The following is a 24,319-nucleotide window of genomic DNA, read 5'->3' as shown; positions in this document are numbered from 1 at the left end:
GCAAGGCTCAAGGCAAGTCTAAGGGCAAAGAAAAAGAGGAGCTGAATGTTACTTATGTTAGTGACAGTGACAGTGGACATGAGATATGTTTCACCTCTTCACTGGAGGCTCATACACTTCATGCTGGTGATGGATCAGATATGTTTTCCTGGATTATAGATTCAGGTGCTTCCTTTCATGTGACATCCTACAGAGATCTGTTTGTCAGATATGCAGGAGGGCAGAAGGGAGTTGTCTTTCTTGGTGATAACCATGCATGTTCTATCATTGGCATAGGTGATGTCAGGCTTGTGCTTGAAAATGGCCAGCAGTTAATGCTTAAAGGGGTCAGGCATGTTCCTGAGGTGAAGAAGAACTTGATTTCCACAGGGTTGTTGGATGATGATGGTTATCTTACCACCTTTGGTAATCAGAAATGGAAAATCAGCAAAGGGGCAATGGCTATTGCCAGGGGTCCTAAGGTTGATACTTTGTACTCACTTCATGCTGGACATTGTCCGCATTCTGATGTAAATGCCACCGAGCTGCCAAAGATTTCATTGTGGCATAGCCGGCTTGGCCATATGAGTATTAAGGGAATGGAGCAATTGGCTCACTTTGGTTACTTGCCGAGTCTAAAATATTCAGATTTGCAGAAATGTGAATTTTGTCTCTACGGTCGTCAAGTACAAATACCTCATAAGAGAAGGTCAAATCAGAAATTACAGCTCTTGGAGCTAGTACATACTGATGTGTGTGAGATGCCTACACTCTCTTTAGGAGGTTCAAAGTACATACTGTCATTCATAGATGACGCCACCCGCAGAGTGTGGGTTTACACTCTCAGAAAGAAGAGTGATACGTTCAAGGCTTTCACTAAGTTTGTTGCACTAGTTGAAAATGAGACAGGCAAAAAACTGAAAGCCTTACGATCTGACAATGGTGGAGAGTACTTGTCCAAAGAATTTCAAGAATTCTGTGAGGCAAAGGGTATCCAAAGGGTTTTGTCTGCACCATATGATCCTCCACAGAATGGTACAGCTGAAAAAATGTTCAGGACCATTCAAGAGAAAGTCAGATCCATGTTGTCACATGCTGCATTGCCCCACACATTTTGGGCTGAAGCTGTAAAGACAGCTGTGCACCTTATTAACAGGTCACCAAACAAGAGACTATGTGGTGGTGTGCCTGAACAAGCATGGACGGGCAAGCCTCCGTCTTACAAACACCTACGGGTCTTTGGTTGTGTCGCGTATGTGCATGTACGCAGGGAGGACAGAACTAAACTGGATCCAAAGTCTCTTAAATGCATATTCCTAGGTTACGGTGACAAAGGTGAGATGGGCTACAGGATTTGGGATCCCAAGAACAGAAAACTTATACGCAGCAATGATGTCGTGTTTGATGAAACCATCATGTTCAAGGAACCTGTTGTACAGCAGGAACCTTTAAAAGTAACTATTGATGATGATAGGCATCATGGGCAACACAGACAGGCTGTAAATCAGCCACAACAGCAGCATAATCAGCCATTAAATGATGCTGCAGCAGATCCTAATGGACAGCCAGTTATGGCAGAAAACATCCCAATGGATGAGGCACAGTTAGGTGATCTTCCTGACATGCAAATGCAGCCAGGAATCATGGAACAGCCACCTTATCTGGGTGATGAACAGGCTGGACAGCCAGCTCAAGATGATGGTCTTTGGGTTAGAAGGTCAACCAGACAGACGCGGCAGCCAGAAAGATTTGTTCCAGGCATTGATTATTTGATGCTCACTGATTGTGGAGAGCCTTCATGCTACAGAGAGGCTAGGCAGAGGGCAGACAAGGTTCAATGGGATCTTGCTATGAAGTCTGAAATGGACAGTCTTCACAAGAATGGCACTTGGGAATTGGTACCCTTGCCTACTGGTAAGAAGGTACTGCCATGCAAATGGGTTTATAGACTTAAAGTCACACCTGGTGAAAAGCCAAGGCATAAAGCCAGACTGGTTGCCAAAGGGTTCAAGCAGGAATATGGTGTTGACTTTGAGGAGATATTCTCTCCCGTTGTCAAGATGACAACACTCAGAACTGTATTAGCATTGGTTGCACATGCAGATATGGATTTGGTCCAAATGGATGTCAAAACAGCATTTCTTCATGGTGATTTACATGAGGAAATTTTTATGCAGCAGCCAGAGGGTTTTACAGTGAAGGGCAAAGAGAAGCTTGTATGCAGACTGAAGAAAAGTCTTTATGGTCTAAAACAGGCACCCAGGGAATGGTATCATAAGTTTGATACATTCATGCGAACCCAGGGTTATAGGAGAAGTGACATTGATCACTGCTTATATACCAAGAAAGCTTCAGATGGCAGTTTACTTATCCTCATTTTGTATGTGGATGACATGTTAATTGCTGGAAAATCTCATAAGGAGATGAATGCCTTGAAAAAGAGATTGCACCAGACCTTTGATATGAAGGATCTTGGTGATGCCAACCATATATTGGGTATGCGGATACTTCGGGATAGGGAAAAGCGGTTGCTATACTTGTCTCAGAAGGAATACATTGGCAAGGTCTTGCAGAGATTTCACATGGAGGGGGGGAAGAGTATTGGTACTCCATTACCTCCTTATGTGAAAATCAGTGCTTTGGACAGCCCTCAGACAGATGCTGAGAGAGCTGAGATGTCAAAGATTCCGTATGCATCAGCTTGTGGCAGTCTCATGTATGCTATGGTTGCAACCAGGCCCGATATTGCGTTTGCAATGGGAGTGGTTAGCAGATACATGGCTAAACCTGGCAAGAAGCATTGGAATGCAGTGAAAGGTGTCATGAGATACCTAAAGGGTACACAGGACTTGTGTATATGTTTCGGCAGTCAAGATGCAAAAGTGCAGGGTTATACAGACTCTGATTATGCCGGTCACCCTGATACCCGGAAGTCTACTACCGGCTATGTTTTCACTTTCACTGGAGGTGCAGTGTCGTGGGTATCTAGAATGCAGCAATGCGTTGCTTTGTCTACTACAGAAGCTGAATATATTGCAGCCACTGAGGCGTGCAAGGAAGCTATATGGCTATCTCGGCTAGTGGCAGATTTGGGCTACTCTAGTGATACTCCATTGTTGCATTGTGACAGTCAGAGTGCCATACAGTTGGCACGAAATCCTGTTTTTCATGCAAAGACGAAGCACATCGACGTGAAGTATCATTTTATCAGGGAGGTGCTTGAGAACAAGCAACTTCAGCTTGTGAAAGTTCACACTGATGACAATCCAGCAGATCTGTTGACAAAAGGATTGGCTGCTGAGCGGTTTGCACACTGCAGACGGCTTATGGGTATAGGATAAGCAGACCAACTGGTCCTGTACATGATGATGTATATTGCTGTTTTTTCTTTTACTCTCTCTTATGGGCACACTGCCTTTAAGTGGGAGGTTGTTGGGGTAAAGGCACTGGCCACCCTTGTAACAGTATTAATCTAGTACTACTAAGTACACTAAGTACACATTGTACTTAGGTACTTAGTGGCCCTAGTCTTGTCTATATATACTAGTGTGTGTACTTGGGGAGGTACCACTCATTCCTTTATCCCCACCCACTGGTGTGTGACTACTGTGAGTGTGTCTCTCTACTCCCTACTCTATCTCCCTCACTCTCTATCACATTGAGGTCCATTATCGCTACATCAAAGAACGAGTGTTAGCAGGTGATACTTGCCTTAGGTTCCGACGCAAGACAATTTGGCATATATCTTCACCAAAGCACTATCAGGACCTATGTTTTAACATTTTCGACAAGCTTGTCATCCTTGTACTTCCATAGGTTGCGATATCCTTTTGGATGAACACGTGCAACCATGGCATATAAATTCTAGATATCTCTGAGATGCTTTCAGAGTACTTCAACCATACCTTGGAGGGGGATTTGTTAGGGCTACACGTTGGTATGGCCTTGTGGACATAGTTCTAGTAAACGTTTGGGGCAATTAGGTTAGTTAGTCATCGTAAGGTGTTAGTCATTGTATGACAATCAGGATTGTGAGTCCTACCCTAGTCTACATGATAGTTAGCCTTTAGCCATTGCCCACAATCCAGTGTTCCATGCATGCGCACATCGAGATCCATTATCGTTACAACTGAGAACAAGTGTCAACAGGTGATACCCATTTGTCTTAGGTTCTGATGCAAGACAATTTGGCATATACCAGGACACTAGGACCTTGTACTTCCATAGGTTGTTTCAGGATATTGTCAGCCTTGTACTCCCATAGGTTGCGATATCCTTTTGGGTGAACATGTGCAACCATGGCATAAATTCTAGATATCTCTGACATGCTTCCAGAGTACTTCAGCCATACCATGGAGGGGGCTTTGTTAGGACTACACACTGGTATGGCCTTGTGGAGTTCTAGGCAATTAGGTCAGTTAGTCATCGTAACGTGTTAGTCATTGCATGGCAATTAGGACTTTTAGTCCTAACCTAGTCTTAGAAGACTAGGGCTATAATATCCTTTTGTATTTCACTTTCAGAATCTGCAGTAGACTTACATACTGTTTTTAGAGGATGAGTTTGGGAATGTTCCTGGATTCATCTAGGTATATGCTTCTGCCGTATTAGTGGACATGCAAATTTCACCTTTTGAAGATTTCGTCCAAGTTGCGGCCTGCTGGTATTGCGATAATTCTTTCTATCTTAATGGTGAGTTGCCCTATCAACAAGATTTAGATTGTTTGGGAGAGACTAAAATGAAATCGTTTAGACTTCACAAGCAGTTGTAGCTTGAATTAAGAGATTTGGACTACTTTTTGATTAGTCTTCTCCTTTAGTGCTAGCCTTCGTCATGGCTGAGTTTGCCCTTCACCTCCGGAGTGCCGACATAAACTCAGTACGAAGGCTTTGTATAAATGGATGCTCAAGTATGTGTGGGTGTATGGATGTGTGAGAGCATATTTTTATACTATGGTCTACACCCACTGTTGGGCGCTGATGACGTCAGTGGGGATGTCATAGTAGCTAGTCCCTGCTATGCATGATGGAGTTTATGGTTTTCAATCTTATGAGTGACTATCGTGAGATTGAAACTGCACTATGTTGTGTTTTTAGAGGATGAGTTTGGGAATGTTCCTGGATTCAATCTAGGTATATAGACTTACATACTGTTTGTGTGCTGTTGTTGACCTTTGGTCCTGCCTACTCCAACAAGTTCAACTGAAGCCTCTGAAGAGTGCAGGAGGAGAGGGATTTAGCAGCATTATGAATGCCATGTACTTGTAGTATGCTAAGTTCTGCAGCCACTTGGGCTGTAGGTAGAACAGCAGTTGGCTGCCTACACGTGGAGCTATTTTATGATAGATAAGGCCACACATTTTCGAGCTTGAGACATTTTTCTTTGTCTAGCCCGCTGTGTGTATTCCACATCTGAGTGTGAGAGGTCAGTGAGATCCTTGGGACCATATTCTGCTGTGGGGGGCAGGTAGAAGTCTGCTGGCCTATTCTTTCACAGGTGGCCAGACTGCATATTCGTTATACTGGGCTCCAAGGCCCTCATTGGGCCTTGCTAGGCAGAAGAACACTCTAAGGCACTCATTCTTGCTCCACTGTATGTAACGCTTAATAATTTTGATAGTGGGAGAGAATCTGCAGGTACAAGGTGCATGTAAGTCAGCTACGCAGTAGCTACCTGGAGCAGCAGTGGGTTACAAGGCACTTCTGTCCAAGCTTCAGCTTGTTAGCTTAGTAGCAGGACTACAGATGCTTGATTTTGGGTAGGTTGTCTCTACAGATCCAGTTTATTGTCTTCTCTGGACCACCACCAAAGTGATACTACTGCTCTTAGATGCCCTATGCTGTTCTCCATTTTCCATCTCTCACACTTTTGCTTTGTAGTCAGATCAATGGCATTAATTAGTGCATCTTGTGCATCATTATTTGCCCGAATATATGTCAACTGGAAAGCCATTTTTAAGATTTGTTTCAACAGTCGTACAAGTAAAGATAAAATTGATTTCCTTGCAGGCTTATGTAGCAGGTGGAAGGTTGCAATTCTCAAGAAGGTTAAAAGAACTGGAAGATGTCAAGGAGCTTTCTCTAATGGTATCTCATTTTTTTCCTTATAAGCATTTATTTTCTTAATTGCTGGATAGAATGTATGGGAATTACCTTATTACTGGCCTCTCACGTTTTAGGTCTTAGGGTTTTCACATTCGTATCTGAACTCTTCCATATCAAGCTTTGTTAAGTTGATGGTTCAGCCAGTGGGTATTGATGGAGGGTAAGGAGACTTCAAAAAACTGGACTCATGGTTATCAGCCTTCTCTGGACGTTAGGTTCTAGCCTCCATCATTACTGAGTCTGCCTGCGGCTCTGAAGAGTTGAAGAAATTTTATTAGGATCACGATGCATCTGGAAAGCAGGTGGATGTGTGCTGGTGTGGGGCATATATCTTCGCTTCATCTGTGTTCAGTGTTGGGCTGGCAACGTGGGTGGGCATGTTGCACTAGCTATGCCCTGTTATTTATGATAATAGTCAGATGTTTGTAACCATTAGATGACTGTCATGAGGTTAAAAAACGCACTCGGTTGCTATTGTCATGATCTGGTTGAACATGTTTTGAGAGTGGTGCTGCTAGTGGTTTGCATTTTGTCTTGCAACAAGATGGGGGGAAGGCCTGTCACATATTGTGCACATTATTCCTGAAGGATTATCCTGTCTGTATCCATAATGCAAACAGGTTGAATATGTCTGTTAATGGGAGGTTTTGATTGTGATTATAGAGGGCAGTGGAAAAATGGCTGCGGAAGGAAATTGCAGAGCAGAAAAAGAAAAGGAAAGAGAACCAGGCGAGGGATATCTCAGGCTTGGAAAAAATAAATGGTATAGGGTCTGCAAAAGCTACAACGAAAGTGCTAAACAATGGGTGGGCTGGTGGGCGGCTGCATTCTACTTTAGCTGGGGAAGGGGCTTACAATTTAAGCTCAAACCGGGTCTTACGCCTTTAAATCATGCCAAAAGTATACGTTACTTAATTGGCCTATTCTTTTTCTTAGATTGTATTGTTTTGTTGCAAGTTCTTCTCTGTAAACTGGCTGCCTCCATCATTAGGGAGTCTGCCATTCATATCTAGAAGAATCTTGACAGACTCATTAGGGAGACCGTTTTGTAAATATTTGTGCCTATGTACCTGTGTGGGTATCTGGATATAAGCCAACGTGTACACGTGTTGGGTGCATGTCTTTATCCAACGATTTACTCCCATCATTGAATCTGATGAAGTCGTTGAACTGTTTCCTTCTTTGCATGTTTATAGTTGGTAAATCTTGCTGCTAGGAAGGATGGAAAATGGGCAGTTTACCGTGAAGGCATAGCACTAATCAAAGAGTTTAAATCCAAACCAAAAGACTCTCAGTCTAAAACTGATGTATGGCTGATTACTCTTTTAGACTATTATATAGGTAGGGAGAGCAAAAGCAACCCTAATTATTTAAAGTGGGAGATGCCATGTACCCTCCCTAAAGCAGATGTATTAGATGGTTTTTTTGCTGTCCCATAGACCTGTTGGTCTCCCGTGGACATTAATAGACTTTCTTTCTTTCTTTCTCCACCCTCCCGTCCCGTCCTCACACACACACACATATACACACTTTTTTTTAAAAATAGAGAAAGCGCGCGCACTCTTTTTTTTTGGGTGAAAATATTGTTGCTTTTATATTACATGATGAGAAACCCCAAAGCAGGATATGCTCAAAATACATCAAGCAAAGATGTCAATATATGACAAATATACATTTTGGGTCCTTAGGGGCTTAGCACATGGGAAGAAATAGGATGGGAATGGGAAAAGGTGGTCCCAAGTGGTCCCATTCATATTTCTATCCTATTCCCATCGCACCATGTGCTAACAAAAAAAGAACTGGGGATGGGTTTAGGAGAAAGAGGACACATGGCATCATTTCATGTGTTTAAGAGGTGGGGACCTTGTGGGGACAAGGACACATGTCATCCTTCCATGTTTTTGAATCCTTAAAAAAGGGGAATCCATTCTGGCTGCTAGGGTCTAGAGGCCATGATTCAGGATGGGAGAAAAAGTGGCTACTCGCATTCTAAATCCATCCTAGACCACTTGGTGTAGGATGGGAGTAATGATGATAAAAATATGCCCATCCTAAACCCATGCTAGCCCCATCCATGTGCTAAGGCCATCCATGTGCTAAGGCCCTTACTCCACCATAATTATTATGCAAGCCTTCTTACTTCACCATTTCGATTCATCCGGTTGGTGTTTGGTGCATCTGAAGATTGTGTTTCACTGGTTGCTAATGGTAATTCTTCTCCTTATGCTCGTTCTAGTCCGCGTTAGGCCTTCGTATAAAAGCAGTTTATGTATTGTATTCTTAGAGTTGGACGTGTTGTTTTCATATCTCTGCAAATCAGAGTCAGCGTCTCCGCGATTGCACAATATTAGACGAAAATAGATTTAGGACATCAAAGGATCGTTTCCTCTCGCATGGTTTCTAACGCAAAGAGACTATGAGAGAGTCTTCTTTAAGCTTCTTCTCAGCTTTGGGCTTGGCACAGCTTTAGGCTCGACGGTCTTCTCAGCCTCCTTGGGCTTGATGGCTATCTACACCCTCGTCTTCTAGCAACTAACGACTCCTGCGACCCAAGTCATAGTTGTAGGTCATCGACCTACGCGAGCAGCAGCCGCTTGTAGCCCTCAACTCGACAGCCAAACAGTGGCTCTCCTTGCTCAACGCCCTGCATGCAAAGCCAAAGCAACCGCCTTCAACAACTCGAACGCTTCTATTACTACGACTAGCACACGAAAAACCGCCAGCTCCAAGCTTCGTCAACGGCTCACGGCTTCCACCAACGCATACGCAGCTCCTCTATCGATCAACACGACTGGCAGGTTCGCTGGCGAGAACTCAAAGAAGCATCCTTGCCTCACTCTCCTAGTGACCCTCGCCCTCGCGCCCACATTGTCCCTGGCCTCGTCGTTAAGGCCCTTTGCTTGCTCGGAGGTGCTCTCCTCATCCGGAAGCTTACCAAGCTCCTACAACAGCCCTACACACCGCTCAACAGCTTCAAGGCTCCATTGCCTTCTTCAAGATGGCCAACTAGCTCCACTGCGCATACGACCATCTACAGCGTCACGGGCGACAGCCTCTCCATCGACCTTGCAACTCCCTCAACGCGGCACCAGCGGCTCCAATGCTCGCATGCTCCTTACTCTTGATGAGAAGAGCCCACGGCGTATTTTTGAAAGCGAGGCCTTACTTCGACGGATGTTCAAGCTTCTGCAACTAAACGGGAGACGACGAAGGACGGAATCGGGAGAGACGACGGACGGAATCCTGAGATTTCATCGGCATCTCCAAAGATTCCGGCTACCCACGCCCTGACACGTGGAGGATAAGGCACACACTCACCTTGCAACACGTGGCAGATAGGGTTGGTCAGCCTAACCCTAGTCAGTTAACCAGATAAGGTTTGCTCCTAACCGTGGTTAAACAAATGTGGTTAAGTCAAGTGAATCACGGTTAAATCAGTTGGTTAGATTCGTGCCACGTGGCAACCTTATCTCCAAGTGCCACGTCATCAGTGACACGTCATTAGCCACGTCACTTGCCATGTCATCAGTGACACGTCATCAGTGACGTCACCTACCACGTCATCAATGCCACGTCACTTGTGCCACGTCATCAGTGCCACGTCACCTGTGCCATGTCACCTGTGCCACATCATCATTGCCACGTCACCTTGCTGACATCATCAGTGCCACCTCAGCACTGCCACCTCAGCAGTCCAGTCAGCACTGACCCTCTGCAGGCACAGTCCCTTGCCAGGCACACTGTGCACACACTGCATGTGCACACTCCTGCCACCTCAGCACAGAGCTTCACTGGCACACCTCTTGTTAAGCACAGTGCTACATCATCCCAGCATGTGACTCACAGTGACACATCATCATTGAGCACCATTTGCACTCCTTTTGCCCCTTCACCTAGATCAAGTCGTATCTCTTGATCCAGGAAGAATTTGAGGGTGCTCCAAAAAGGAAAGTCGCTCGATTTTTCGTGCTCTACGTGCTCGTTACATCACGCGCACATTTCGGCGCAAGTTACACTCACATTTGAGCCTCGCCGACAAAACCACTTCCTTCACGCACATTTGCCTCTACATCGACGCATCTGACCCAGCACTTAAAAAGAACAAAAGAAAAGGAATTATTGGTTGCTCTTTCATCGATCGACGGTTGGTTTAGATCTAGATCAGAGTAGACTAGATCGCCATAGAGGGGACGCTTTGAATTCCCCAAGTTGCCAATCTAAGCCATGCCCGAAATTCCCGACTAGTACCTACTCGGAGTCAGTCCATACGCTCACATCCGATTTCACATCATTACATTACTTGAAACCTTACGTTCATCAGTTCAGTGAGCAGACTTCAGAGTTCAGAGGCATTGCAGATTGATTCAGTGGGCAGATAGCACTTGATTTCACACACACATGCCACCATTGTAAAGCCTATTTGACTATCTTACGGCATCGTGCACATCATTTTCAGCCTTGTAAAGCCTCTTGGCTATTCTCGGCATCATTGCCACAAGCCTTGTAATACAGATCAGATCTTATATACTGCAGTTCTATCTTCACCGACGGTATAGAGATTTCACTTGGCATCTTCAGTGTATTTGCAGTTGATTCATACAAAGTTTTTTCAGGACACTTTTGAGTACATTGTTTGCACCATGTCGACTAGCAACCTCAATCTGGAGGCATCTGCTAAGTTAGACAACTCCAATTACGATACATGGAAATACCGAATGGAGACCATTCTTGTACTTCAGGACAAATGGGAGTATGTCGATGGATCTATATCTAGACCATTGGCCGATCCAGCCACCAGTAGCTCTACTCCATCTGTTGTCACAGCACCAGCAACGGGATCTACATCGGGATCTACATCTACACAAACAGTTTCCACACCAGTAGCAGATCCTGCCGTTGCCCGAGCTCAAGCAGAATGGGATAAGAAAGACAAGTATGCCTATCACCTGATCAAGCAGAATGTGCAAGATGTCATGCTAGGACTGCTCAACACAGTCAAGACATTAAAAGAAGCATGGGATATGTTCGCAGCTCTCTACGAGTCCAAGAACACATCCAGGATTCTCACCCTGAGAAACCAGATCAACCAGAGTTTCCGCAACAGCAGTGAAACCGGTCATGCTCATGTACTCCGCATCAAAGACTACAACAATCAACTTGCAGCAGCAGGAAGGAGAGACTATGAATCCCGCAGAAATGGTTCAAGTAATCCTGAATGGACTAGGAGAAGGATATGAGAATCTAGTTCAGAGTATTGCCATCCAACGGCAAATTTCAACAGTGGAAGAACTTCAGTCAGTTCTACTTCGTGAAGAACTCAGGACTCAGGCCATTCAAGCACGCAAAGGTCATTCTAATGATCAGGCATTCACAGCTTCAGACAGAAGCAGAGGTAAAAGCAAAAACAGAGGTAGATCATATCAGAAAAGTGGTCATCATCAACAAAGTCAAAATCAGCATCAGCATCAGCATCATCCTCAGCAACATCAGCAAAGAGGAAATCATTCCAACCGAGGAAGATTCCAAGGACGAGGGAATGCATCCACCAATGTGTCAAACATTCAATGCAACTACTGTCACAAGTTTGGACACTATGAAAGAGATTGCCGCAAGAAGCAGTATGACCAAGGCGGTCAATCTAGCAGTAATCGAGGGAATTCCCGAGGAAGAGGAAATCATCGTGGTGGACATTCTAGTCACAGTCATTTTGCAAATGAACATGGAAATATGTTTCTTGCAAGTGAGGAATTGCATCAGACTGATACAATGCACCTAGACACTGATTTCAATCCCAAAGAGGATTTCAGTTATCAAGTCGACCAAGTGGAACAGGATCCTTGGTACATCGACAGCGGTGCATCATCTCATATGACAAATCATCAGGAATGGTTCACAGAAATGAAGCCATTAGAAGGACAAAAGAATGTCATCTACACAGCAGACAATACACCGAATCCGGTTCAAGGGACAGGGGTTATCCCTATGAACAATTTCACTGGTACAAAGGATTAGTCAAAGATGTACTCTATGTTCCGAAGCTCAGCAAGAACCTTTTGTCAGTAGGTCAAATGACGGAACACAACTACAAAGTCATCTTCGACGGTGATGAATGCACTATCAGAGACAAATCCAAAAGAGGTCAGCTAGTAGCAAAAGGTGTCAAGGAAGGACGCTTATACAGGATGCTAGCTACAGTACCAGATAAGCATGCCATGTCAGCTCAAATGCAACAGATGCCACTATTTGCAAAATGGCACAAGAGATATGGTCATGTCAACTTCAAGTACTTGTTAGATCTAAGGAATGAGAATATGGCAATTGGGATTCCGAAGCTACAGTTTCTTGGAAAGGTTTGTGAAGCATGCTGCTTCGGCAAACAAAAGCGAACCAACTTTGTCAGAAGTACCTCTCGTGCACGAGGTATTCTTGATTTGATTCATACAGATGTATGGGGTTATGCCCAGACCCGCAGCATCAATGGTTCACTTTATTACTTGATCTTCATCGACGACTACAGTATATATTGTTGGGTCTACTTTCTGAAAGAGAAATCTGAAGTGTTTGCCAGATTTCAAGAATTCAAAGCCATGGTAGAAAACCAAACAGGCAGAAAGATCAAGGTCATGAGATCAGACAGAGGAGGTGAATACATGTCTTCAGCATTCATGAACTTTTGCAAAAATCACGGCATTCGAAGACAATTCACATGTGCAGATACTCCTCAGCAAAATGCAAGAGCTGAAAGGAAGAATGGGACTTTAGCAGATAGTGCTAGAGCAATGCTTAGTGAAAAGCATCTTCCGAACCAGTATTGGGCAGAGGCAATAGCTACAGCTAACTATTTGCTTAATCGGCTTCCTACCGAACCGATACAAGGAATGACTCCTTATGAAGCATTCACTGGACACAAGCCACGCATTGGGCATCTCCGCATATTTGGTTGCATAGCATATGCCCACATACATGATGATCATCGCAGGAAATTGGATGCAAAGTCACGCAAATGCATCATGATTGGCTACAGTGAAGAAAGCAAAGCATACAAATTGTATGATCCCATCAACCGCAAAGTCATTATCTCCAGAGATGTAATCTTCGATGAGGAATCAGAATGGAAAACCTCACCTACACAGGAGATTGAAGCATCGACTTCACAGTCATCTACAGAACATGTTGATGAAGAAGAGCAAGAATTGCCAGCAACACCCCAAGTAGTGTCACAGCAGCTCAGACGGTCTACTAGGGAAAGCAGACCACTAGCCAGATTGACATATGCTCAGAAAGGCAAAGCAATTCAGGTGGAAACCACCAACTATGCTCTTATGACTACCATCATGGCTACAGAAGAGCCAGTGTACTTCGAAGACGCAGTAGACAAGCCAGAATGGCAAATTGCAATGAATGAAGAAATGGATGCTTTGTATAAAAATAACACTTGGAAATTATGCGACCTTCCACGAGGAAAGAAGGCCATAGCCAACAAATGGGTATACAAAGTGAAGTACAATCCAGATGGCAGTATTCAGAGATACAAAGCCAGATTAGTTGCAAAAGGATTTGCACAACAATATGGCCAAGATTATGATGAGACTTATGCTCCAGTAGCAAAGATGGATTCCATACGGTTCTTGATATCACTAACGACACTCAGTAAATGGAATGTGTATCAGCTTGATGTCAAGAATGCATTTCTCAATGGTTATCTAGACAAGGAAGTCTACATGCAACAACCAGCCGGTTATGTTGAACCAGGAAAGGAGAACAAGGTTTGCCATCTTAAGAAAAGTCTCTACGGCTTAAAGCAAGCACCCAGAAGTTGGTACAGCAGAATTGACAAATATTTTGCTGATCTGGGATACATGAAGTCCAATGCAGATCATACTCTCTACTACAAAGTTCAAGGGGAAGATATTACTATTGCACTTTTGTACGTAGATGATCTGATTGTGACAGGAAGCAAGGATAGCTTCATCAGAAAACTAAAACAAGACTTATCTGCAGAGTTCGACATGAAAGATCTTGGACTTATGCACTATTGTCTTGGAATTGAGTTCTGGAGAGATTCAGATAGCACATTCATGAGTCAGCTCAAATATGTTGACAGTCTCCTGAAGAAGTTTCATATGGCAGATTGCAAGATTGCAGCCACTCCCATGGAACAGAGTTTGAAACTTACTAAAGATTCAGAAAAGCCTACAGTCAATGACAGATACTACAGGCAACTCATTGGATCTCTTATATATCGACAATCACATGGCCAGATATTTGTTATGCAGTAAGCTCACTAGCACAGTTTATGGCAAATCCAAAACAGTCTCACTGGAATGCAGCCAAAAGAGTCTTGAGATACATCAGAGGTACAAGACAGCTTGGGATAGAATACAGAGGAAGTCATCCACGGTTGCATGGATACTGTGACAGTGACTATGTCGGAGATCATGAGACCAGGAGATCGACACAGGGATATGCATTTTTCCTTGGTCAAGGTGCTATATCATGGTTGTCAAACAAACAGCCAAGTGTTTCTTTGTCTTCGACTGAAGCAGAATATAGAGCACTCACTACAGGTGCATGTGAGGCTATATGTCTCAGAAGACTATTGTCAGAAACAGATTACTTTGATGAGTCAAAGCCAACAACAATATACTGTGATAATCAATCGGCTCAAGCATTGGCCAAAAATCCAGTATATCACTCCAGGACAAAGCACTTTGATGTCAGAGAGCACTTCATCAGAGAAAGAGTGTTATTTGGTGACATCACACTGCAGCATTGTGATAGCAAAGAAAATGTTGCAGACATCTTTACCAAACCACTCGGTAAAGAGCTATTCGAGAAACACCGACTAGCTCTTGGTTTGATGCAGAGGAAGGACATTCCCATTAAAGGGGTGTGATGGAATGTAATGCTCGGTCCTTCTTCGATTCCCCAGAATCACCATCTTGAGGGAAGGCCTACTTCATGATGTTGATCTTGAGGGAAGGTGTTGAGAGTTCACGCTCAACATCATGTGATCATGTGTGCATAGCACCATCACGTGATCATATGTGCATAGCACTAACCTTATAGAATGCTATAAAGGAAAGGGTTAGATCCCCTAACCCTAACCCTAAAAGGGTTTGTATATATTCTATTTTTTCAACTAATTCTAGTGTACAGTTAGTCATTTGTGGTGTGCTCTCTAGCTGTGCCCTCTCTCCTCATCTCCACTCTTCTCCTCTCCCCTCTTCATATTTTGTCACGTGTCATGCCATAATTGTGGACCAAGCTTATTTTAACCATTCTTTATTTTACTTACTAAAATTCAATTTGGGTGATCAATGCTGCTCTGATATTAGTTTATTTTCAATTTAGGTAAAACTACCTCAGAGGGAATATCAATCAAAAGCCAGATAAGGAGCCTTTAATTGTACGATATGTGCAGGATTTTTGACACGATGGAAAGGTCTAAAGCTTCATGTGTCGCAATTGCCCATATGAAATAAAGGGTAATTGAACAAGTTTTCATTGTTGTTTCGAGTCTAGTTGTATCGATTGGATTTTGATTGTATACACTTAGCATTCTTCCTATTCTAGTGGTTTTGAAGTGCAAGAACAAGACATACTCTTTGTTGCAGGCATTATGGGCGATGTAGCTTCCACATTCAAAAAATTCCTTGCATAGCCTTTTCATATCTTGCTAAGTGCATATGCCAGTATTTATAACTAGAGAATTAAGGCAATTTGTGGTGGACAAGGAGACAAGAGCAGGGTAGACCGTTTGCGAGTTCGTCTCCAACGTCATCCTCCTCGTCTACTTTGCAGCTACCATCGATCCAATAGCCAATAAACAGAGTGAACTTGCCAACCATTGACAGTTCATGTAAGTACGACACTGCAAGATTGTTTTATTTTTTCTCAACACATCCAATACTGGATGTGCTCTCTCATATACTACACCTCCAACACTAGTGGTGATCTTTTTCAAAACGGGGGAAGGCACATTCCCCTATGATTATAAATTTACGGAGAGAGTTGTGCCGACTCTCCATACATTATGTATGGATTTTCTTCTTTTTTTTCCCTTTTCCCGCTCTTCCCATCCTTGCGCACATATTCTAAGGAGCACATTCTTCTCATGCGCATTTATAGTACTTTAGGATTCCACTCCAAATTTATTAATTCCTTTTGCTTTTATTTGTTTTTGCTATAGTTTGAAAATTCAATACAAACATCATACTTCGGATTGAATATATACTTCAAAACGTATACATATCCCAACCTTTTACTTATGCGAGACCTATGCTACAATTAGAAAATAGACATCAAACGAGATTGTATTCATCATGACCATTATCATGCACATCAAAACTTCGAATCACACGAATAGAGATCTACATGTTTACATACTACATGTCTACTAAACTCAATATGACTCATGCACACACTGCTTAGAAAATAGACAGCAAATGAGATTGTATTCATCATGACCATTATCATGCACATCAAAACTTTGAATCACACGAATAGAGGTCTACATGTTTACATACATGTCTACTAAACTCAATATGACTCATGCATACCAATAGACATCAAACGAGATTGTATTCATCATGACCATTATCATGCACACCAAAACTTCGAATCACATGAATAGAGGTCTACATGTTTACATACTACATGTCTACTAAACTCAATATGACTCATGCACATGCCGCATACGACCTGGCCAAGCATACTAGTTCATTAAATGATACTATATTGAAAATCCCTTATACACAAGGGTGCCGCATGAAGGCTATAAAGACCTTTTTTTGGGGGCCATTTCTAGCACAAACGTTTTTACATGGTGGTTCTAGATTAATATTGGATGGAGGTCGCTTGAATATAGACTGTCCATATTGATCCAACTAAGTCAACCGTTATGAAAGGAGCATGGGAAAATGGCCATAAAAGTTCGCCTTTTACCCAGCAAGCCATCACACTAGTCACCTCATGCTCATCCATCTCTAGGCCTTGGCAGGATGGTCATCTTCAGAGACGCTACTTTTCCATAGCGCCTTCTGACAACTTGTGTCAGGCGGTTGAGATGAACATTGATGTAGCTTGTATTTCCTTCACTGTTTTGTCTTCTATCCCTCTCGACCGTTTCTTTCTCCCCTTGCACTTGGACTGCAAGGAGTTGCGTTTGCTGCTAGTTGCTCGTCTTGGAGCTGCTCATTTGATGATCACTTGCACAATCGCCAGCTCGGTGCATCTTGGCTTGTGCAAGATGGCCATCTTGATAGGAGCATTGGCATCTATCGCAACTCGACATCTATCACAGTAAGCAAAATAGCATGGCTTATATCACATTGGGTGTTTATGATCAATGGCTTGGCATCTATCGCACTCGACTAAGTAGGATGTTGAATGAACACCAAGGAAACGGGCTTGTTTCAAAAAGCTAGATAATGAATGCGCCGCATATATTTTACTTGTATGGAGACGCCCATTATATAGCTTCCATTACCGTGTATGAAGACGCCAATTGATTACTAAGCTACGTAGGTTCAAGGTTTTGTTGGTGAAGAAAGGCCATGCTGGGGCATAAGGCCCCTCTTTGCCGTTTCGTATCCATGCAAAATAATGTGCTCACCATGCATTACTTCGTTCTAATGCTTCTTGTTTAGGAGCTGGTGACTATCATCTTATAGACGGCCGCAATGATAGATATATCTATGGCGACAAATAACGGCTTCACATTGAACACATGAGGATTGTGACATGCTTATGATATCTTAAAAGACTGCTACGACTATTCAGGAGCTGTGGGCTACGACAAGCCTTATCATGACCGCGGGACAAGCCCATCATGGCGATAAGCATGACCTTATTCTATGAGTCGAGTGACTTGAGTAAGAAGGTGGTCCTACACGTTTGCTTCATGTAAATCATGGGTTAATATTGGAGGTCCATTTTAGAGAGGGTGTACTAGATAGCCCCACATATATGGAGCATTTCAAAGCCAGTGAGTCTAGCATGGAGGTGCCACACAATGCACCATCACTAAGGTTATTGGAATTTCCTAGTACTAGCAACAAATGATATTGTGACATCGATAACAAGTGGACCTGTGCCTTCAAGCCTGTAGTCCCACATTTAAAGGTGCTTGTTCTAACATGTCTTTTTTGTGGATGGATGCAGGTGAGTGAAGCTCCTTCGAGATCATGTGGTATTTCTACATTATTTGCTTATAACAATCTTGTACTTTCTTCATTGAGCATGTCATGTATCTTCTCATCTTTTATTTTAATATCTGGCAAAGATTCAAATAGATAATGTTGGTCTCGTATGTCAACACACACACACTTACTATTCTTCTTTTCCTTTTTCCTTTTGCATCCATTTAATTTCTTAATTTTTCCTTTTCCTATTTTTTCTAATTCCTTTTCCTTTTATCTCACAAAAACTCCCTAATTTTTCTTGACTCCTAATTTTTTTCAATTTCTTTCTTAAGGCTCTCTCTCTCTCTCTCTCTCTCTCTCTCTCTCTCTCTCTCTCTCTCTCTCTCTCTCTCTCTCTCTCTCTCTCTCCCCCCCCATCTTTAACCAATTTTCTCCAATTTTCTTCCCTATTTTTTCCTCTGCCTTCCCCATAATTTCTCCTAATTTCACTCTCCAATTATTTTTATTAATTTCTTAAAACTAACTTTTTAAATCCTTTTTCCTTTTTTTAAAATTCTCTCTAGGCCCCTTTTTTTCCACCTTTAAAGTCCACATCGAGCTGTTTAAGTTTGTGTTTAAGATACTATTTTATTGTGACCCTAATAACAAGGGAAAGGTGTTTATGACACCTGTCTTCCCAATTAAAGTTAAGCTAGTTTTTACCATGTTTTCTTGTTGGATGGTGGTAGGTATATAGACTCTCCTCTTCAATAAAAGCGATGTTTATCAAGACTTCACCAAGCTCCTATTTTTTTTGCAAAATCATTATTGTCATTCTTACCAAAGCTCTTATGTACTTTTTATGCAATTTCGTAGGTGCTTTACCTACATACTCAAACTCTTCCTTAATTCTATAATGTTCACTTTCTATCCTTTACCTTGACTCTTTTGTCTTTTCACTATGCAAAAGGGGTTCTTGTCTTGTCTTGCGCACACACACACACACACACACACACACACACACACACACACACACTATCCCTTCCTCCATTGGTTTGGCCACTTGCTCATTAGATCTCCCCTCGATAACCCCCCCCCCTAGTTTCCCTAATTTCTTTTTCCTCAAACTCCCTTATTCTCCCCTTAATTTGTCTCTAATTTTCACCGTATTTTTTTCTCAATCTCCCTTGTTTTTCCTTCTCTCTCTCTCTCTCTCTCTCTCTCTACCCTCTCCCTGTCTCTCTCTACCATCTCTCTCTCTCTACTCCTAAAACACTAAACCTTTGTTTAATTTTTCCCTCTTAATTTCCCTTAAGTTTTTTCCTATTTCCTTAACGTTTTTCCTTTAATTTCTCCCTTTTTCCCATAATTTCTTTTATTAATGTTTTTGTTTTTTCTTTTTTTTTGTGTTCCAATTTTCCTCTTTAAGTCCTTGATTTTTTTACTATCTTCTAATTTTCTACCTTTTTAATTCCCTACTTGGTATTTTACTTATCTCCCTTATCTCCTATTTTAATTCTCTATTTTTTAATTGACTCCTAATTATCCCCTCCTATTTATTTGCTAACTACTCCCTAACCAACCCAAAACCATACTTAGTATTTCAAATGCCTACTTAGTATTTTACTTATCTCCCTTATCTCCTATTTTAATTTTCTATCTTTTAATTAACTTCTAATTATCCCCTCCTAATTATCCACTAACTACTCCCTAACCAACCCAAAACTCGACTCCCCTTCCCTGACTCTCTTTCCCGACCCCCCTTCCCTAACCCCCCTTCCTTGACTTAGCCTCCCTCATCTATATAAACCCTTCTCCTTGCCTCACTCATGCCTATCATGCTTAAACAACTTCTAACTACATGCCTGCGTGTGCTATGCCCCCCGTACTAGCTGCCTCCCACCTCCTGCTCCTTCAAGCCTTGATGCTCATTTAACCTATCGATTGGGGAGGGGGGTAGCTGATGAAGAACCTGAAGGAAGGTACATGATGTGTGATGGGCTAACATGAGGAAGGAGCACACGTATAGGCATAGTTTGTCGACCGCATGGGCATTGGAACCGGTTAGTGGCGCACAGAGAAATGCAGCAAGAGTCGCAAGATGCAAGTAGCTCGTCTGATTGTGTTTTCTGAGGGCAACGTAGTAGTCGAGGAGAAGGGGGCTTGGAGCAACAGTACTGTCATAGCAACCTAGATGGTGGAATTTCAGAAGGTACGGCAGGCTCAAGGAGCGACCAAACCAGTTCGCATGGGCTGAGTGCCTGATTTTTTTTCATCTATTTTATCCCCCTCTCTATGTATTGTTCCTTATCTCCCTTATCTCCTATTTTAATTTTCTATCTTTTAATTAACTTCTAATTATCCCCTCCTAATTATCCACTAACTACTCCCTAACCAACCCAAAACTCGACTCCCCTTCCCTGACTCTCTTTCCCGACCCCCCTTCCCTAATCCCCCTTCCTCGACTTAGCCTCCCTCATCTATATAAACCCTTGTCCTTGCCTCACTCGTGCCTATCATGCTTAAACAACTTCTAACTACATGCCTGTGTGTGCTATGCCCCCCGTACTAGCTGCCTCCCACCTCCTGCTACTTCAAGCCTTGATGCTCATTAAAGCCTGTCGATTGGGGAGGGAGGTAGCTGATGAAGAACCTGAAGGAAGGTACATGATGTGTGATGGGCTAACATGAGGAAGGAGCACACGTATAGGCATAGTTTGTCGACCGCATGGGCATTGGAACCGGTTAGTGGCGCACATAGAAATGCAGCAAGAGTCGCAAGACGCAAGTAGCTCGTCTGATCGTGTTTTTTGAGGGCAACGTAGTAGTCGAGGAGAAGGGGGCTTGGAGCAATAGTACTGTCATAGCAACCTAGATGGTGGAATTTCAGAAGGTACGGAAGGCTTAAGGAGCGACCAAACCAGTTCGCATGGGCTGAGTGCCTGATTTTTTTCATCTATTTTATCCTCCTCTCTATGTATTGTTCCCCCCCCCCCTCTCTTTGTAGTAGTTACCAACTTGCCTACGCTTCCCCCCTCTATATGTATGGGCTATATTCCCCTCTCTTAGTCCTAAATGCTTTTTTACTTACAGTTTTACTGTCTAACAAGATGCATATGTGCCCCTTTTAATTTTAAAAAAAAAATTATTTCTATATATAATTACTTTTACCCTATCATTTCCCCCCTCTCTATAAATCTCTCTATACCTTTTTCTTCCTCCCTTGTTAGCTTACCTTCCAAATCCCTTATTAGCTTACCTTTTGTTAAATTATTTCTCTCAATTTCCCCCATTCTTCTTTCTATTAAACTTCCCTCTCAAGTTGTTTGGATGTTTTAAAATTATTCCTTCTAGCACCACTATTCCTATGCAACTCTTACCCCATTAAAAAAACCCCCTCCCCCTTCCCTTCCACACTCTTCTCACCCACTCCCCTTCTACAAAGGTTCAATATTCCTCTCCCTATAACCTCTAAAACTCTTTCCTAAAACATTCTTGTCTTACATTAAGCTTGATAAGTGTATGGCAAAGTGTTAGTTTTTATTGTAACTCCTATAACAAGGGAGGGGTGTTTATGACACTTGTCTTGCCAACTTAAGTTAAAGCTCATTCTCACCGTTTTTCTTCAATAAAAGTGATGCTTGCTAGGACTATCCAAGCTCAACTTCCATACAGTTTCCACAAAGTCATTTCTACAAAAGTGCCCACTGCTAGTTTCCTTTATAAACAGGGATTCACCGACTTGTACAAACTTTTTCGTTAATGCAATTAGTCCTACTATCATTGTCTAGCTTCGCTCTTTTGTCTTTTCACTATGCAAAGGGGTGTTGTAAAATCTTCCACACACACACATGAATTCTTTCCTAACTATGAATTATTCTTTCATGTACCCCTGTGAAATCTTCCCTTTACATTTTCTTTTTAACCACCCCACATACCAAGCCCACTAATCGTCCCATACCTCCCCTAATCCCTTCTTAATCCATGCACTCATTTGCTCCTTACTCCACTTGTAACTTAAACTTCACTTGTGGCTAAATTGTCTTTTTAATTATCTAAGAATCCATATGGTTGTCTATATTCCTAGGTAAAGCGATAACAAGCCAGGGAAAACATGCATTACCTGTCTACCCAAATGTAACTATGATGTTCTAACAACTAGTTTGTTTAGATGGTGGCAAGTAAGTGGACCCCGACCTCAAAATCTAGACTGCCTGAGGATTCAACATCTTTTTTTCAATATTATGTTCGTCAAACTCAATATTATTAAAAATTCTTAATTTTGATCAAAATTTTTGCAAACTCTAGTTGCATTTTTGAACTTAGATGTCTAAAACATTTTTTCCTTATATGTTTCTCTTTTTGAACTTTTTATCCAATTGATGAAATTAATTGTATGGCTCAATTATTGATGGGACTTTTTTATCTAAACACATACACACATACACACACACACACACACACACACACACACACAGAGGGGTGTGTGTGTGTGTGTGAGAGGAACGGACACAGAGATGGCATTTTAGGATGGGACAACAGTTCTCTCAGGCATATGCTTTCTTCAGAATGTCCCTCAAGCAATCTTTATATGATAGTTATGCTATGAGGGATTTGGATGCTACTAGCCTTGAAGTGTTTTCTCACTGTTACACATACACACACACACACACACACACACACACACACAGAGGGGTGTGTGTGTGTGAGAGAGGAACGGACACAGAGATGGCATTTTAGGATGGGACAACAGTTCTCTCAGGCATATGCTTTCTTCAGAATGTCCCTCAAGCAATCTTTATATGATAGTGTTATGTTGTGAGGGATTTGGATGCTACTAGCCTTGAAGTGTTTTCTCACTGTTTTTGAGTGCTTCCATTAGGCTCTCTTTTGGAGTCTAATGTCATGTACATTGATTTTATGTTAATTTTATAGTCACTGGTTTCACAAAAAAAAAAGTGTGTGTGAGAGGAACGGATACAAAGAAGCGACCCTATGGACTTTATCCGGAAGAAGCAACCATCTCTCTCTCTCTCTCTCTCTCTCTCTCTCTCTCTCTCTCTCTCTCTCTCTCTCTCTCTCTCTCTCTCTCTCGTTCAGATCCATTTTGATCGTGCTCTTGACCCAACGTAAGTGAGCCACCTAGTCTTTGAGCTCCCAGCCTTACTTGGAGAGGGTATGGACCTCGCACATGCATCAAATACCCTTGTCTCAGTGATACGATATTGCCACCAGATCCTTTTCCACAACTCGGTCTACACGTATTCTTTATGGGAACATGCCCCAAAACCCTTGCTTTGACGATGAGTGTAGAGAGATGATAGCCCACCTCACACGTGAACAAGCACTAGGACATTTGACTTCACTAGAGGCACAAAGGATCTCATGCTGAGTGACACAGCATAAGAAGCGGGCTTTCCTCATACACAGGATGGATGAGGTGATGGGATCCTTTTGTGGAGGAGATCCTACTATGAGATGAGAGCTCTTGTTGGAGGGGAAGTCACCCATTCCCATCATAAATCCAACAGTCTAGTAGATATATGCATGCTCTCTCTATGATGTCCTGGGTTAGGTACCACTTGATATGTCCTCTATGCCCAGACCCACTACATGTCACTTGTTTACTGCACAAAATGTATAGGCTGCCCTTCTCTGGCTTCATAACCGGAGATCACCAGATCGTGATGGACTACGCACTAGCACTTTGCACATGGACAGGAGGTCTTGACCCCGGTCTTAGTGCCAGCTGTTCATGTGGGGGTTAAAGGTCACTGTGCCTTAACCCCAGTTATGTACAATACTCAAACACATATATAAATGAATGAAAAAGAAGATTAGGGTGGTTTTGCACCCACCAAAACTTGTGTGGCTCTCTGTCTCTCTCTCTCTCTCGCTCTCTCTCCCTCTTCCGTTCTTGCTTCCGTTGAGAGCACTCTCAACTGGTATCAGAGCCCGGGTGATCTAGCTGAGCGTGCGTGAATGCTTGAAGCGCAGCAGCTCTGTGGGAGGAAGGAGAAGCTCTGTGGGAAGCTTTGTGGGTGACTTTACTTACATCCGAGTGTGCAGAGACCTTGGAGGAACCTTTGGAAAAGTCACTTTGGCTTTGC

General features: G+C 42.7%; 1 protein-coding gene across 2 annotated transcripts in view; it reads left to right on the top strand.

Annotated features, from left to right (window-relative positions):
* ABCI20 (non-intrinsic ABC protein 9) overlaps positions 1-7,538 on the top strand; it is a 42,229-nt gene extending 34,691 nt beyond the window's left edge. The window contains exons 6-7 of one of the 2 annotated variants that reach the window (XM_087378434.1): positions 5,989-6,066; positions 7,281-7,538. In XM_087378434.1, the coding sequence (XP_087234560.1) occupies positions 5,989-6,066; positions 7,281-7,523 (321 nt within the window). In that variant the 3' untranslated portion in view covers positions 7,524-7,538. The other variant, XM_087378436.1, reaches the window with a different exon arrangement.
* Positions 7,539-24,319: the final 16,781 nt, after the last annotated feature.

The sequence above is a fragment of the Dipteris shenzhenensis genome, chromosome 8, assembly GCF_047967505.1.
Source record: "Dipteris shenzhenensis isolate YYH24624 ecotype China chromosome 8, Dip_SZ_1.0, whole genome shotgun sequence".
Lineage (NCBI taxonomy): Eukaryota > Viridiplantae > Streptophyta > Polypodiopsida > Gleicheniales > Dipteridaceae > Dipteris > Dipteris shenzhenensis.
This window is presented reverse-complemented; position numbering and strand designations above follow the sequence as displayed.